This window comes from Protomyctophum parallelum, assembly GCF_964188405.1.
Source record: "Protomyctophum parallelum genome assembly, chromosome: 20".
NCBI lineage: Eukaryota > Metazoa > Chordata > Actinopteri > Myctophiformes > Myctophidae > Protomyctophum > Protomyctophum parallelum.
The window spans coordinates 32,248,518-32,265,863 of record NC_139718.1 but is presented as its reverse complement, the minus strand read 5'-3'; the positions used below and the strand labels follow the sequence as shown (position 1 = coordinate 32,265,863).

Sequence of the window (17,346 nt, the reverse complement as noted above, 5' to 3'; positions counted from 1 at the left end):
TTTTTCTTTTTTTTTTCTTTTTTCAAATCCTCAAAAATGATGAAAAACTGCGTGCTATAGTATGCCGTACTATATGGGCTATAGCCCATGTTCAAAAATGATGAAAAACAAGTTGTTGTTTTTTTTTTCAAAATTTAAAAAAACGATGGGCTATAACCCATGTTTTTTTTTTTTTTTTTAATCCTCAAAAATTATGAAAAACGGCGTGCTATAGTATGCCGTACGGTATGGGCTATAGCCCATGTTCAAAAATGATGAAAAACGAGGTCATTTATTTTTTTCAAAATTAAAAAAAACGATGGGCTATAACCCATGTTTTTTTTTTTTTTTTTTTTTTTCAAATCCTCAAAAATGATGAAAAACTGCGTGCTATAGTATGCCGTACTATATGGGCTATAGCCCATGTTCAAAAATGATGAAAAACAAGTTTTTTTTTTTTTTTTCAAAATTTAAAAAAACGATGGGCTATAACCCATGTTTTTTTTTTTTTTTTTTTTATCCTCAAAAATTATGAAAAACAGCGTGCTATAGTATGCCGTACGGTATGGGCTATAGCCCATGTTCAAAAATTATGAAAAACGAGGTCATTTATTTTTTTCAAAATTAAAAAAAACGATGGGCTATAACCCATGTTTTTTTTTTTTTTTTTTTTTTTTTAATCCTCAAAAATGATGAAAAACAGCGTGCTATAGTATGCCGTACGGTATGGGCTATAGCCCATGTTCAAAAATGATGAAAAACAATTTTTTTTTTTTTTTTTTTCATATCCTCAAAACAGACGTCTAAAACACGTCTATTTTTAGACTTGTTTTAGACGTTTATAAACAGAACTGTCCATCTAAATTCTAAACGGATGGTTAAATATAAGTTCCCGATTGTACCTCACATGCCAGTGTAGCACCGTAGATAAACCTGGGGTTTATAAGCAGAACATTCCGGGTTCAATTCTGCTGAAGAACATTTTCACTGTCCATCTAAATTCTAAACGGCTGGTTAAATATAAGTTCCCGATTGTACCTTACATGCCGATGTGGCTCAAAAGATAAATCTGAGGTTCATAATCCAAAGGTTACTGGTTCAAAACTAATACTCAACCAATGCTGCAGTAATTTGAACTTTTCAAGGCTAGAATAAAAAATAAAAACTCATAAGCACCAGGAGACATCTGCTGATTGCCCCAAGGTGCCTTAGCTCAATGGTGTGGTGTGCTTGATCGGTAGCCTCTGCTACCACCTGCCTGCAGGTTCAAGTCCCATGCAAGGTACTAGTGAGGACCATCGGGAGACGGTGCTCTCTCCCCCTGTTTCCTGAAAAGTAGCAGTTGGGGGTTATGTTTGAAAGAACCCTGTCCACCTAAAATTTTACAGATAAGAATTAGGTCAAACGTTTAAAAATAAAATAGCAATTTGGCCCATCATCTGAGAGACAGAATAGTCTGTGTATTTGCATACTGGGCCCTGATTGGTGGCCCAAAACTTGGTTGGAAAGTCCCTCTTTTATGTCTGGCTTCCAGGCCAGTTGGAAAAGGGCACACTGAGAGGTGGTAAGAGTATGTTAACATTAAACTTTAGGAAGAGTGGGATTTGAAAATGAACTCTCTGTGCGGAATAACCCCTACTACACCATCACTCAGTAACATCTGCCTCTTTGTACTGTTGAAGCGATCTTTTGTATGTTAGCCTTCAGATAGTAAAGTTGAAAGAATCAAGAGTTGAACATAGAATCACGTTCATCAGAGTGTAACACCCAGGAATCGAACACAGGTCACCCGCACTGAAGGCCAACATCTTAACCACTAAGCCAAAGACTTTGAGGTTTATTTATTTTTCAGAAATTCAAAAAACGATAGGCTATAACCCATGTTTTTTTGGGGTTTTTTTTTCAAATCCTCAAAAATGATGAAAAACTGCGTGCTATAGTATGCCGTACGGTATGGGCTATAGCCCATGTTCAAAAATGATGAAAAACGAGGTTAATGTTTTTTTCAAAAATTCAAAAAACGATGGGCTATAACCCATGTTTTTTGAATTTTTGATTTTTTTTTCAAATCCTCAAAAATGATGAAAAACGTCGTGCTATAGTATGCCGTACAGTATGGGCTATAGCCTATGGTCAAAAATGATGAAAAACGAGGATAAATCTTTTTTCAAAAATTCAAAAAACGATGGGCTATAACCCATGTTTTTTGAATATATATATTTTTTTCAAATCCTCAAAAATGATGAAAAACGGCGTGCTATAGTATGCCGTACGTGAGGGGCTATAGCCCATGTTAAAAAATGATGAAAAACGAGGTTAAAAAAAATAATCAAAAATTCTAAAAATGATGGGCTATAACCCATGTTTTTTTAATATTTGAATATTTTTTAAATCCTCAAAAATGATGAAAAACGGCGTGCTATAGTATGCCGTACGGTAGGGGCTATAGCCCATGTTCAAAAATGATGAAAAACGAGATTAATTTTTTTTTCAAAAATTCAAAAAACGATGGGCTATAACCCATGTTTTTTTTGTTTTGTTTTTTTTAAATCCTCAAAGATTTTGAAAAACGGCGTGCTATAGTATGCCGTACGTGAGGGGCTATAGCCCATGTTCAAAAATGATGAAAAACGAGGTTTAAATATTTTTCAAAAATTCAAAAAACGATGGGCTATAACCCATGTTTTTTTTCTCATATTTTTTTCAAATCCTCAAAAATTTAGAAAAACGGCGTGCTACAGTATGCCGTACGATATGGGCTATTAGACGAGCGTCAAAAAATGGGTTTTTTAGACATCTATTTTTAGACGTTTTTTATCCCATTTTTAGACGCACGTCTAATAGCCGGCTATTGCTCAGTGGGATGGTCAAATATGATGAAAAACGAGGATTAAAAAAAAATTCAAAAATTCAAAAAACCATGGGCTATAACCCATGTTTTTTTATTTTTTTTCAAATCCTCAAAAATGATGAAAAACGGCGTGCTATAGTATGCCGTACGGTAGGGGCTATAGCCCATGTTCAAAAATGATGAAAAACGAGGTTAATTTTTTTTTCAAAAATTCAAAAAACGATGGGCTATAACCCATGTTTTTTTTTCTCTTTCATTTTTTTCAAATCCTCAAAAATGATGAAAAACGGCGTGCTATAGTATGCCGTACGATATGGGCTATAGCCCATATCCTCGCGGTGTATAGCGGTGTATGAGAATGGGTGTTGCGGAGGATGAGAGGCATTTCTCATCCTCCGCAACACCCATTCTCATACACCAATCCCCAATGCATTCTCTATGGCAATAGCACAAACTTTGGCATGCTACTAGTCCTACATACTTACACCTAGCAACCCCATTCTAGCCTACTTAGGTTCATCTTACGGTGGACATGTTTGCCTGAAAAGGAATCTTTTAATGTTTCATAGTTTTAGAAATATATGCTTTCAAATTTGAGACATTTAACATGGGGCTCAATGGCAGCTCTATAGGCACATCAAAAGTCACTTTCACCTAGAAACTCCATTCACACTTTTTATTATTCAGCTTACTGTGGAGACACATGCTGTAACTTTTTTATTTTGAAATGTTTTGCAGTTTATGAGTTATTTAACTTAAACGCCCAATGCATTCTCTATGGCGTACGATATGGGCTATAGCCCATGGTCAAAAACATGAAAAAACGACATATAGTCTAAAACTATGGTTTTTTCATAGTTTTAAAATTTACAGTAGTGCTTTCAAATTTGAGAAATTTATAATGGGGTCAATGGCAGATTTTGGCACGTAAAAAACCCCCACTTTCAATCTATCTACAAACTATGCTTCAAGGTATCCTTCCATGCAACACACAAAAGACAAAATGGCAAACAATGTTTATTGTCAGTCACATATTTCAAGCTATACATCCTATAGGCATTCAGAAAATAATGTTTTCAGTCTACATTATATCTTTGCTCAAAAATAGCAGATTTACAACACCATTAGCGTTATGGCTTGTAAATCTGCTATTTTCCCGAATATGGATTGGTTGAAGTAGTTGCGTGACAGTGTCTCACACCAAAAACAGCAGATCTATAAGCTCACAACTTGTCATGCTGTAGAGGATTGCCGTTTTTAACTCGATATACGATTGCGCGCAACCAAGTACAACTCGAAATAATTCTGTAAACCCAAATAGGCTATTGTACAAAATTTTGGGGACATTTATGACTTCACCACTTCAGTAGAACCTGTGTTACCCATTTCATAGCATACATACCGGTAATTATTCAGCGCCTTATGTTGTACACAAACAGCATTGGGGGGGGGGGGGGGGATTTGTTTATACCACAATATACTGTAGCTCTGTTGTATTTCCTCACTGACATGTAAGTTAACTACATTCAATGCTCATTCAAAAGATCGCTTACATTCAGTTTCTGTACCCAAGTCTGACATACACTGTAGTGGCATTACTGTACATTGACTTAGGTATATTTAACTGCATGGTAGAAACATGTTTCAGAGCAGCTTTCAGGTAGCGCACACACACACACACACACACACACACACACACACACACACACACACACACACACACACACACACACACACACACACACACACACACACACACACACACACAGAGGTCTGTCTTTGTAGATATAGCTGTTAACCACTTGAATCCTAGCATCCCTCTTCTGGGGTACATATTCTGTAAAAATAGCTTAAGTAGCCGATGGGAATCCGATCAACTTAACTTAAAACTCTACACTCTATACCAGGGGTCCTCAACTAGAAATGATGAAGGTCCACAAATATTTTTTTGAATAAGACCGAGGTCCGGTCCCATGCGCGGCGTCCATCGGAGAGCGGGGCTCTATGCCCGTTTAGTATGGTCAAGCCAAGCTTATACAAATCAGATCGCCTTCCACCCAACCAATAATGGGGTGCAGAGTGCAGGCCCGGAGTGGAACTCCAAATCAGGCCGGGAGTTATACGCCCTGGCAGGCCACACTGTGCACGCGCATAGCGCGCGCCAGAATTTTGGGGGCCCTTGGGGGACATTTTGGGGGCCTTTGCAGCAATTTCACATGAGAAATGTACCATCTGATGTTATTTATATTATTAACTTTTTTGGGTGGTCCGCAAAGAGGTGGTCCGCGGTCCGGTCGCGGACCGCGGTCCGCCAGTTGAGTACCCCTGCTCTATACTTTAAAGTATAGAGTTTAAATGGATCAAATCGCAGTGGTAAAGCACCAGATGGGGGTAGATGGGGGTGGAGTTTACCACATTAAGAGTAGCTTGAAAATGTAATGATTTTTTAATCGTTCCATTCTGAATAGAAACTGGTTAGGGCAAAATATAACGATAAATAAATGTAATAAAGGTTGTTGTTTTTTCATCTTTATATACCGCAAACAAGTTAGCTCTCTCTATAGTAACTGAGTCTGATAAAACAGACCTTTCTTTTACACACAAACACCTGTGAAATGACTCAAGTTTTAAAGTGAACACTCTCACACATTATACATAATAATAATTTAACTATGTCTTTTCAGTAGTTTGCCATTATATACAAAACAATTTGATACAAACAAACCCAAAAGTACATCATTGTCTGAATAACATTAGATTGCAAACAAAATATCTCTTTTTTGAAACCTCGCCGGCTACACAAAGCAAAGCCTTGTCTGCAGAATCACTTATCAGCTATAAACAAATTCGGTACGGCGAACAGTTTGCTAGAACAAAGAAAACAACACTTTTTCAGTCATTATGTACAAAATTGCTCTCCAGTAGTGGTTGTCCAAAATAAAACAATAAAACAGTTACCATAGAAAATGGCCAGTGTACTTAAAGTCCTTTCATGCTTAATCTGTTATTATATCCAAGAACGAGTGGTACATAACTCCATCTCGAGTGCACCTCAGCTCTGAGCATGTGCAGTGGGTTTGACGGTAAAATGCCTTTCTAAAACGGGTAGTCCCAATACTTGATTCTGATTGGCTGTTTACCTTCACGTGACCGGTGTAAATTTCATCGATAACCCACACCTTCAATCACTTTATATCATTCGCAGCTGATTCCGCATCTCTGTCAAGGACTGTCTAAAGACTAAAGAGGACAAAACGCGAACAGTGAACACTGTACTGGCGACGCCATGTTGCTCCATGGAAGGAAAGAAACATACGCAGTTGAGACCATTAAGGAAGCTGAACCTGAGCTGAACCTATCCTCTTTATTTGTCCTAGTAAAATACCCGGTAACCTGAGACCTCTCGTGGCTTATTGCTTTATTTTACGGTAGCCCATTCGGAACAAAATACTGTGGAGCGTATAGTCTTTATGAAAGACAGATGTCTACAAAAACACTTGTTCTTGGATATAATATCAGAATAAGGTAAGAAAAGCCTTGGCCCAGAATTGTCCTTTAATGATGTTCTTCAGCTTTTAGTGATGATACAAAAAGATAATTTAAACTGCGCAATCGCTGATGAAAACGTTTGTTGGGGACATTTACTCACAAATGTTATCTACATAAAAACCATGTTACTTTAAAATTAACCATTGATATGGCTTTGATGAAGAGGTTGACGCTCTACAAAACAATAAATAGGTCTTTAAATAAGAAGAATACGAATTTAGACTTGACTTTAAAGAAATTGAAGAAAAAAATAATAGGGACACAGAAGTCGGTGCACTCACAGTCTCTTGTCTCTCATTCAGAGTGTCTTTAGCGACAAAGAGTGGCACATTGGAGAGCTCACACTTACACACCACAGGAGTCCATTTGGAAGTTTCATCTTCCAAGGTTGATGCTTGTTCACACAGGAAGCAATCTTCACTATTCGGTGTACAACAAATCTCACGTGGGTGGAGGGCCGTTGGTGTAGCGCAGCATTGGGTAGAAAGAGCGGGCAAAGTTGTTGGTCAGTGTACAGCTGAAGTCCTCCTCGGACATGGGCACCAGGCAGGCTAGAACCAGCAGGAGGAGGAAGAGGATGTGGAGGGGGAAGGCAGCGCGCAAAACCCGCTGGAAGAAAGAGCGAGGTGGGGAGGAATCCCTCTTCTTCTCTCTGGAGGGTGGGTAGATAAGGCAGTGGGTTAGGGGATCACACAAATCATATCGTTATCATCTGACTGGGCCATAACTAAATGAACTGATTTGAGAAAGGTTAGTATAAATTATTTTGTTCATTTTAGTTAATACTAAAATGAACAAAATAACATTTTAGTTTACTGAAATACAATGACACAGAGGCAAAAAAGAGAGAGAACTGACTGAAACACAATGCCCACAACACTCTCAGTATGTTTTAACACCGAACGACAGCCAGACGAATTGTCCGGAAGAGCATTGTTTGTCTATGGGACCCGGCGACTACCGCCGATGGCAGGCGAACGGCCAATAGTCGAAAAGATACAAATATTTCATCTTTTGGGCCTATACAGGGCGATTAGTATAATGAGAACAGTATAATGAGAACAAGTAAACAGCCAGCCCTCAATAAATATTTTTTTTACATAGATTTATTATGCCTCGCCCAGACAGAGCAATAGACCCGTTGCTCTGATAGAAGTTTTAAAACTAAACTGAAATTGAAAACATGAAGTCAAAACGATACAAAAATAAAAACTAAACCAAACATTATTACACGACTTGGTTGAATGCTTGATTCTGATTGGTCAGTCGCTGAATTCAGCTCTGTTTTATTTCTGGATAACAGAACTCCACTCTATAACAGAAGACTCTGAGATTTACAGCTGTATCCAACATGACAGTCATGTAAACACACACACAATGTCATTTACAGCTAGACATTGCTCTCAAGAATGTTTTTGAAAACTTTTGAAGCGAGAAATAGACAATGCAGTACCCGAAAATTGATTCTATTTGATCAACTCACTTCCTTGTTTTCTGACTGTGCTGCAGCTGGGCAGACGGCCAACACTTATGTATACTTTTCATTACCGTAAGCAAGGACATACTGCACTCTGTCGAGTGCCTACTTGCTTGTTGCACAAGTAGGCCATTATGTATAATACATGGCTAGGTGGTCAATATAAATCACCTTCAGGTGCAGGGTAATTAACCACCTCCGCTTCGTGTTGGTGGTTAATCACCCTGTCAGTGATTAATATATCAACAATGACCACCTAGCCATGCATTATCCCTTATATAATAACCTTGGTTGTGAGGGAATAGTGAAAAGGAGCTCATGCCACATTAATAAATTACCTTCTAGTGGTGGTGGGTTTGACTGCAGCTGCACTGGGTCTGGGATCAGACTCCTCCTGAAATAAAAAATAATGTTGAAGTTCACAACTCATTGTTGTTGTGAGCTTGTAGATCGTCTACTTTCGTCAGAGATTTGTTATAGAGGTTAATATGGTAGGGGGCCTAGTATAGAACTATGTGGAACACCGGTTAACAAAGTATAATTATAGGCTTTAAGTGGTTAAGTGTTATGTTAAGTTCTACTACTTACAATAAAATAGAATACAAAAGTCTGTATTGTGCCCATAGCAGTGTTTCTAAATGAATAGGAAAGTATGGATCATAGACCAGATCAGAATATTTGATGTTTCTAAACAAACATGTAATTAGAATGTCTATGAATGTTTTTACAATATTAATAAAGTGTCCAGAACATTAATAGGTCTATGTCTAGTTTGTCAACATGGATATTTAGAACAAAATAATGTATTTCTAATGGTCAGTAAATAAGGTAATGAATAATACTGCTCTAATGCGGCGCTGCCTGTTTGATCTACCCGGATTCTTTTTTTGTTTTGTTGTGGTGATGTCATGATGATGCCATACCTTCTGCCGCAACAGAGGAGACATGAGCGTCCCCAGACCAATGCTATCCACCTCTGAGCTGCTAGGACAGGATTCCTGACAAACACAGGACATGGACAGTGAAATCACAGGTCAACACGGAAAGGTTTCTTCAGATAATATTCCTCATCATGGTGTTGTTGCTCACTGTACCCGAGTACAGTTAACAAAGCAGCTGTAAGTATAGTTATGGGCTGAACTAAATAGATCATGTACCCAATACGCAATCTAATAATCGAGAACACACACTTGCGCACGCCATGCCACGCGCACGCGCACACACACACACACACACACACACACACACACACACACACACACACACACACACACACACACACACACACACACACACACACGTACATACCAGTCTTCCTTGCAGTATGAGCAGGTCGCCGGCCACCTGTCGGAGCAGGAGGCGCAGCTTGTTGGAGATGACGTGGACCTTCTCCTTGGCCTCCACACTGTCCTCCTCCCCTGTGGAGGCCTCCAGGAGGAGGTGGGAGGAGATATCCTGCATGGCGGAGACCTGCCTCTGACCAGCACGCAGCTCCTTGTCCAGAGCCTGCAACACACACACAGCACCGGCCTCACTGACACAGCTGAGCTGAACTCTGGTCAGTTCATATACACCACACAGCTCCGACCTCACTGACACAGCTGAGCTGAACTCTGGTCAGTTCATATACAATACACCACACAGCTCCGGCCTTACTAACACAGCTGAACTGAACTCTGGTTAGTTCATATACACCACCGGCCTCACTAACACACTATATATTATACACCACACAGCACCGGCCTCACTAACACAGCTGATCTCTGGTCAGTTCATATACACCACACAGCACCGGCCTCACTAACACAGCTGAAGGTGTGTTTAACATTACATTTTGTCAATTCTACTTCCGCAGTGTGTCACAATGACACCACAACATAGTTTTCTTTCTTTCTTTCTTTCTTTCTGTCTTTCTTTCTTTCTTTCTTTCTACATGAAACTGATGTGGGGAATCATAGCGAGCAGAGATGAAATGACCGTTCATACGATTGTGTTTATCTTAGACTCAATGACACCAGTCTAAAACAAGTATCTTTACCAGGAGTGTCTCTCTGTGTTCCAGAAGGGCAGTGTGCGGGGTCTTGTGGTCATGGATGTTGACAGCGTAGCATCTGTTCTCAGCCCGCGCCAGCCACATCAACAGGGAGTGGAGCATTTCATGGAACTCCTACAATAGCGACAGGACACCTCAGGGTAAGGGCATGGGAAACATGACAACAGGTACAGTGAAAGTCCCAGATATTAATAGCCATGTCTACTGTTATAGCTACTGTACAGTGTACAGTAAGCCCTCCCACATTTTATGAACACCGAGGTCTCTAGTTTGATGCTGGTAAACTGGAGTCTTCAGACTATAACTACCCAACACAGGTGCTAATGAATACCCCCTTCAGTGTGATCAAAAACTCTTGCTGTGGCTGTGGTGTTCCTGTTTGATGAATGCAATAGCACCCATGAGGCCACCATGACATAGTCTTCTTGTGTGGCCAGAACATCAGAGATGTCCTCCTACTGATAAATCTGGGGTAATCTATATTCACGGAATGGGCTTGAATGGCAGAGAAAACCAGCCCTAACTCTGCTTTGAATACCAATCCTAATCGTAATATTAAGGTATGACCTAAAGTCCTTTTTTTAAATCTCTGAATTCAGTTTTATCCCACTCATTGAATATTACAAGAATTGACCAGAAAACAAATATTACCTACATTTTACAAGTACAAAAGCACCGGCACTTGCACCGATTCCAGTACTGTGTCAAACACATCCACTGCGCTGTCGATAAACATTTTACTTAAACATTTGTGGACTAATAGTAACATTGGGAAGACCAGAGATATTCGGTTATGCACCATGTCACTAATTAGCACACCTTGTATTAGTGAAAACCTGAAAGCACTTCATGACACTGACCGAATACCATATAGTTTACAGTGTAGACATCTCCATAAAACATCCCTGTCTTGTTTACCAACCATGGTTCGCATACCACTATTAGCAAGTCAACTCCATTCACCTAATTACTGCTGTTAATAAGTGAACCATGCCGATAGAAAACCCATTTTTTGGATTTGTCTCACATCAGGTTCTCAGAACAAAATGGTGTCCCTAATCAGCATGTACAGTACTAACCATGAATGAACCATTCTACAATTCACAATGCTTTCTGATGCGACACGTTGTGATCTTGTAGATCTGCTATCTTCGCTAAAAAAATTAAAACTTTTAAAAACCTGGCACTCCATCAGGGCGTTGTGCAGCCGCCTCTCCCAGCTCTCCAGGGCAGCGCAGGCCTGAGTCCAGCTGTGGTTGGCTGATCGCAGGCCTTCCTGGAGCTCGCAGAGCTCCACGCTGTCTCCACGCTGGAAGTGTCTGCTGCTCAGGTTGATGGAGATCAGCAGACACTTGTAGCTGTTGAAGGTCTTCTGCATCTCCTGGTCCAAGGCAAGGAGAAAGACGAATGAACTGAGGTCAAGATGGGAATTAAGCTCTTTGTTTGGCCATGTCACAGAAACGGAACGATGTGCAGAAAATATATCGATGTCGAGCAGAAACCTCATATCTTCATATTTCAACTTTTCGCGTTTTAGAGAAATACTGGGATAAAGGACTGAGAATTAGATTGAAGCCGCAGAATAGCCTTACCTTGAGTTTCCTGATGTTGCACTCCATGTCCCTGAGACTGGTGGCTGGAGCAAGCCTCTGCAGCCTCTCCAGCTCCGGCAGCACCCTGCTCAGCCAGGAAGTGATGTCACACAGGTCAGAGTTGAGTTTCTGCCACTGCTCCAGGTCCTGTTTGATGTCCATGTCATGGCTGAAGTTCTGGGCCTGAATCAACTCCCAGCGCTCAATCACACCTGGACACAAAAACACAGATAAAAACATGTCTATACAAAAATAATAATAACCCACTGAGAAATTAGACGTCTAAAATACGTCTAAATGGCCGTCTAAAAATGTGTTATTATAACTTATAACTTTTTAGTGGTCTATAGGCTTAGACGTCTATATACAGTAGACGTTTAAAAAAGAGCTAATCCACATCTAAGATGGAACAACATATATAATATAATTCTGGGGGTCCCTGAGAACCACTGATATAGAAACATACTGTAGGTTTTTCAGAAAACTGTCATGATTTAGAAGATATTTGTAGAATCAGTTATCAGGTCTAAATGGGTTAATGTTAAATGTAGGCTACTTAGTTACTTTACACAACATGGCTACCCACTCCCCTAAATGATGGTGTGTTACAGCTGAAAAGGTCGGTGTTGTTGTGCATCCATCTAGTACCTGTGCTGGTCTGTTTGTCGGCAGTGCTGGCGGTGAGGCCTGGTTCCTCCAGATCCTCCTCATCGTTCAGAATCAGCTTGACTCTCTTCACGCTGTTAACACTGCCATTGCACTCCGACATCAGCTTCACCTGTGCACACAACACGAGCAAAGCAAAGCCTTCAAAACGCCATTAAAGAAAAATGGGCTTCGACCCACGTTTGTAGACAATAGAATCCTGGAGAACTGGCATGTCAAGGGGGTAAAACTCTTGGAACATTGTTATAAAGATAGACAGCTCTTTTGAACAACTGAAGGGGAAATATGACTTGTTAAACAGGGATTTCTTCTGTTTTTTACAACTAAGGGATTACCTTAGAAGGATGTTAGGACCGGAGATGACTTTACCATTTCTTTATTCATTTATATTATGTACTCTCTGTTGCTGGGTCAATGCCCAAGGGAGGGCATACACAAATCTAGAGAAAGGTGGGAGTCAGATTTAAATATTATTATTGATTGGTCTGATTTGTGTCGTGACAGCCTCTCTGCTACTGTCAATTCTAGGTATAGACTGACTCATTATACTTTTCTCCTCCAACTTTATTATAGGCCTACACCTCAAAAGTTGCATAGATACAAACGGAAATATCTCAGATTTATGTTTTAGGTGTGGTACGGAAGAAGGCTCATTTTGTGCACGGTACATGGCAATGTATAAAAGTTAAAACATTCTGGCAGGATATTTGTGATTTGTATGTGGGGAGGTCTGTGTATTTTGTGAAAAATTGAAATAAAAACTAAATATATATAACTAGAATTTCGCGGCCGCTTCGCGGCCGCTCATCCCAGAGTTACTTTGCCGCGCACTATGGGAAGAAGTAAATTGCGGGAGTTGACTCCACATGTAGTAACGGATGGGTTATTAGTTATTATTATTATGTGTCCTTATTAGTGTAGTGTAGTGTAGTCAACACGTTATGGCTCATACACACTGCCCGGTATTTGCTCCGATTATGCTGTCGGGGAGCATTTTTGGCGCTGGCCGACAAAACCCCTGATCTGACGTTACTGGTAGATCGTGATCTACCTTTTGGGCACCGCTTAACTCAACCTTTTTTGTCCCAGGGCACACTTTTCATAGCCTAGAAATCTCGGGGCACACCTAGATATACGGTTTGTGTACACTGTATATATATAGTAAATATATATAGTAAATATATATATTATATATATATAATATATATATAAATATATATACATATAGAATATTAGTGGTCCATGACATGAAAATGTTTGAGAACCACTGCTGTAAAACAACATTGGACAATGATGTTTGACAGTCAGCAATATTGTTGCTTATTCTAGATATATTTTCTGACTTGATCTGGCCTGTTAACATTTTCATAGACCTGGTTGCTTGTTTCCCTCTCAGTCAATGTGGCAACCCTGGTCAATGCCGTGTTGACTGTTCTGTATGATGATTTAGCTTAGCACACAACAGCTAGGAGGATGCAGCAGGCTGATTCCGTCATGTTTAACAGTATTTTGCGCAATTTATGTCCCCGAATTTATGGATATGGACTTATGGCTCCATCGCTGCCTCTTTCTTTAGTAGAAGTAGAAATTTAACGTGTTGCTGACTGTTTACCTCCCTCTCACACGCGCGCGCACACACAGGCTCTGGGCACACTGTGAGGCGTGAAGGCGTCAGAAGTAGCTGAAGTTTTCTTCTTCGTAGGGTTTTTAGACAGCTGGTGGATGGAAAAGAAGCTCCACCTCCAGGCCCGACAGACGCGACGGACAGCTTGGACAGCTTGGACAGACGGACAGGTGGAGCTTCTTTTCCATCCACCAGCTGTCTAAAAACCCCACGAAGAAGAAAACTTCAGCTACTTCTGACGCCTTCACGCCTCACAGTGTGCCCAGAGCCACACACACAGCTGACGTCCTCTCCCACCGACGTCAGCTGTTCATTTATCTCCTTATTCATACATGCTTTGAGCTGAGAGAAGCTATAAAGCGCCTTTTAAATATGACAATGCTGTATATATATCAGCTGCACAGTTCAGGCAAGTGTCTGTGGCATATGAAACTTTAACAAAATAGGTTTGACAGCTTAAATCCGCGCGGCAGTGTTGTGTGTGTGGGGGACACGGGGTAGTGTTGTGTGTGTGTGTGTGTGTGCGTGTGCGTGCAAACAGAAGTACTGGCAGTAGCGAAATAACAAACGCGATCTGTCTAATCGTAGTAGTTAGGAACAAACCAAGTACTTTCTAAGAACAATGTTAATGTAACTAAGACATTCGCTGAGCGACCTATATTTTAAATACAGAGATTTAGAAGGAATAAGCGAAATGGTGAGGCGACTATAGGTAAGGTTTCTCTGCGAAGTGCGGAGAGGGAGATCCATAGGGGAGATCACATTACAGCAGCCAAAGAGGGAGGGGGGGGCTGAGAGCTAGTGACGGGTGTGGCTTGGTTGAGTTGGTTGAGTTTTCATTGGCTAGTGGCCACATCTGTATGGGCACATCTTTTATGGGCACATCTTTTCATTGGCTAGTGGCACATCTTTTGCGCCACGTGACAACTTCTCCAATATAGAATAGATAAGAATTTCATTCATTGTATTGAACACAAGGACAGCGTGTGTTAGTGTACTCGTAGCCCCAAGGAAGGGACTTCTGGTGGTGGTGGTGTGTGTATTTATTTATTTGTGACTGTGCATGTACCACACTTAGGCAGCACTGCTGATGGAAAGATAAACTTGTGGTGTGTGCTGAGGATTTAGCTACATGAGGGGCCAAGTGTGTGTGTGTCTGTGTGTGTGTGTGAGTGTGAGAGAGTGTGAGAGAGTGTGAGAGAGTGTGAGAGAGTGTGAGAGAGTGTGTGTGAGTGAGTGAATGAGTGAGTGAGTGAGTGAGTGAGTGAGTGAGTGAGTGAGTGAGTGAGTGAGTGAGTGAGTGAGTGAGTGAGTGAGTGAGTGAGTGAGTGAGTGAGTGAGTGAGTGAGTGAGTGAGTGAGTGTGTGTGTGTGTGTGCACGCGCGCGAGCGTGTGTGCACGCACACAGGCTCACCCACACACAACCTTTTCGGTGGTAGGGGGTGCTTGGGGTGATGTGTCAATACTTGTATTATGTGTATATATAACTTTCAGAGTTCTGTTGGTGATAGGAGGGGATGAGTAAATACTGTGTGTGTGTGTGTGTGTGTGTGTGTGTGTGTGTGTGTGTGTGTGTGTGTGTGTGTGTGTGTGTGTGTGTGTGTGTGTGTGTGTGTGTGTGTGTGTGTGTGTGTGTGTGTGTGTGTGTGTGCGCGCGTGCATTACGTACATATCCCTGTGTGTGGTATGGTGTGCTGGTGGTGTGTGTGGGGGAGGAGCCCAGCCCTCTGGGACCACGCTTCCTCTCTGGGGTGTCCGACTGGTGCCAGTTTGGCGGGTCTGTCACAGACTTCACTGAGAGAGGGGAGAGGAGGATGCGAGCCAGAGTCAAACCAACAACCACATTCGCTTCACAGAGACTGAGTAAAGTCCAATTCATCCTTCGTCGCACGTCGAAAACAGCCGACCTACAAGCTCACAACGTGTTGCAAGTGTAAACGCATTGTCGGCTGTTTTCGACGCGTGATGCCGTCTTAGCCTCAGTAAAAAACAAACCAAAAAAACAGAGAACGTTGCAGGAAAAAAACAGAGAGAGAATAAGGAGAAGACTTAGTCATAAAGAAGGAATAATTAGAAGAGACAAAAAGTGAGAAAATGGACCGCAGGGAGACATAAGACTAAAATCGCAAAAGAGAGAGAATGGAAAAAGATTAAAACCGCAGTAAGGTTCTGTGATCACGCGTAACTTGTGCTTACTGAAGCCTTCTGTGGTCCAATATACACAGAATCCTGTCAAACTGTACATGCAAACATCTGCAATGCCACGACAATGGAATGATGATCCATGACAATGACATGCAACGAGCAGCATAACAAACTGAATGAACTCAATGAGTTATAACAATAACAAGTTCAGTGTCTCATCATGCAGGTTCACGTCATCACAGGTCAGGCACGTGCAGGGGGGGGGGGGGGGGGGGGGGGCTAGGGGGCTTGAGCACCTGCCCTTTTCCACTAAAATAATATAGATATATATACCAGTAGTTTTCTTTTTCTTTAACATTTTAATTTTTTGAAAAAAAAAGAAAATTCCCCCCCCACACATGCCCTTTTTGGCTTGGCTTGTGTGGGGGGGAATTTTCTTTTTTTATTCAAAAAAATTAAAATAAGGGCTTGTGAGCGGGGGGCAATAAGAGCGTGGGGGGGGGGGGGAAATAAGGGCTTCTGTGGGGGGCAATAAGGGCTTATGTGGGGGCCAAAAGGGGCTTGTGTGGGGGGCCAATAAGAGCTTGTGTGGGGGGCAATAAGGGCTTATGTGGGGGGCCAATAAGGGCTTGTGTGGGGGGGCAATAAGGGCTTATGTGGGGGCCAATAAGGGCTTGTGTGGGAGGGCAATAAGGGCTTATGTGGGGGGCAATAAGGGCTTATGTGGGGGACCAATAAGGGCTTGTGTGGGGGTCAATAAGGGCTTATGTGGGGGACCAATAAGGGCTTGTGTGGGGGACCAATAAGGTCTTGTGTGGGGGACCAATAAGTGCCATTGGCCCTTCAAGACGAACATTTGACAAGTAATGATAAATTCCACTATCATAATGAATTATCTTTTAATCTGCCATCAGTAATTTTTTGTTTCAGACTAATGAGAACATATTGCTTATTTTACTGTCCAATGACATGGCACAAGGGAAGGACTCCACAAAAAGACCACCCCCAAAAATCAGAGTTTGAGCCCCTGCCCCCCCCAGTGCTCTCTGCACGGCCCTGTCACAGGTTAAGATTATGTTTGGTTAAAAACTCAAGTTCACATTTCATTTGAAGGTGAAATATGAACTGTCGCTTCCTTTGCAAGGAGGCCTCATTGGAAAAGCAAAAAGACAAATGGGGCACAAAACACCAAGTTCCTCATGCAGTGCACTTCCACTAATAAATGTTCTACCTTCAAGTCAAATTTAATGTAAACTTTAAAACCTGTGTTATCCAAATACAATGTGTGAATGAAGGCCAGGCTGCAGGCTGCGAATAGGCACGTGAGGTGTGACAGTGATGGTAAGTAAGGAGTACAACGCCTCATTGATAGTCCATCATATCATGTTGACCCGCACCAGAAATAACAGA

At 41.3% G+C, this 17,346-nt stretch overlaps 1 protein-coding gene across 1 annotated transcript in view; it reads right to left on the bottom strand.

The window, feature by feature from the left end:
• Positions 1 to 4,285: 4,285 nt before the first annotated feature.
• Positions 4,286 to 17,346, bottom strand: part of syne2b (spectrin repeat containing, nuclear envelope 2b) — a 186,481-nt gene continuing 173,420 nt past the window's right edge. The window contains exons 129-137 of the mRNA XM_083791824.1: positions 15,461 to 15,585; positions 12,150 to 12,279; positions 11,502 to 11,713; positions 11,090 to 11,290; positions 9,895 to 10,023; positions 9,165 to 9,362; positions 8,780 to 8,854; positions 8,195 to 8,250; positions 4,286 to 7,031 (exon numbers count right to left, since the gene is read on the bottom strand). Of these exons, the coding sequence (XP_083647950.1) occupies positions 6,821 to 7,031; positions 8,195 to 8,250; positions 8,780 to 8,854; positions 9,165 to 9,362; positions 9,895 to 10,023; positions 11,090 to 11,290; positions 11,502 to 11,713; positions 12,150 to 12,279; positions 15,461 to 15,585 (1,337 nt within the window). The 3' untranslated portion in view covers positions 4,286 to 6,820. The remainder of the gene's footprint in view (positions 7,032 to 8,194; positions 8,251 to 8,779; positions 8,855 to 9,164; positions 9,363 to 9,894; positions 10,024 to 11,089; positions 11,291 to 11,501; positions 11,714 to 12,149; positions 12,280 to 15,460; positions 15,586 to 17,346) is intronic.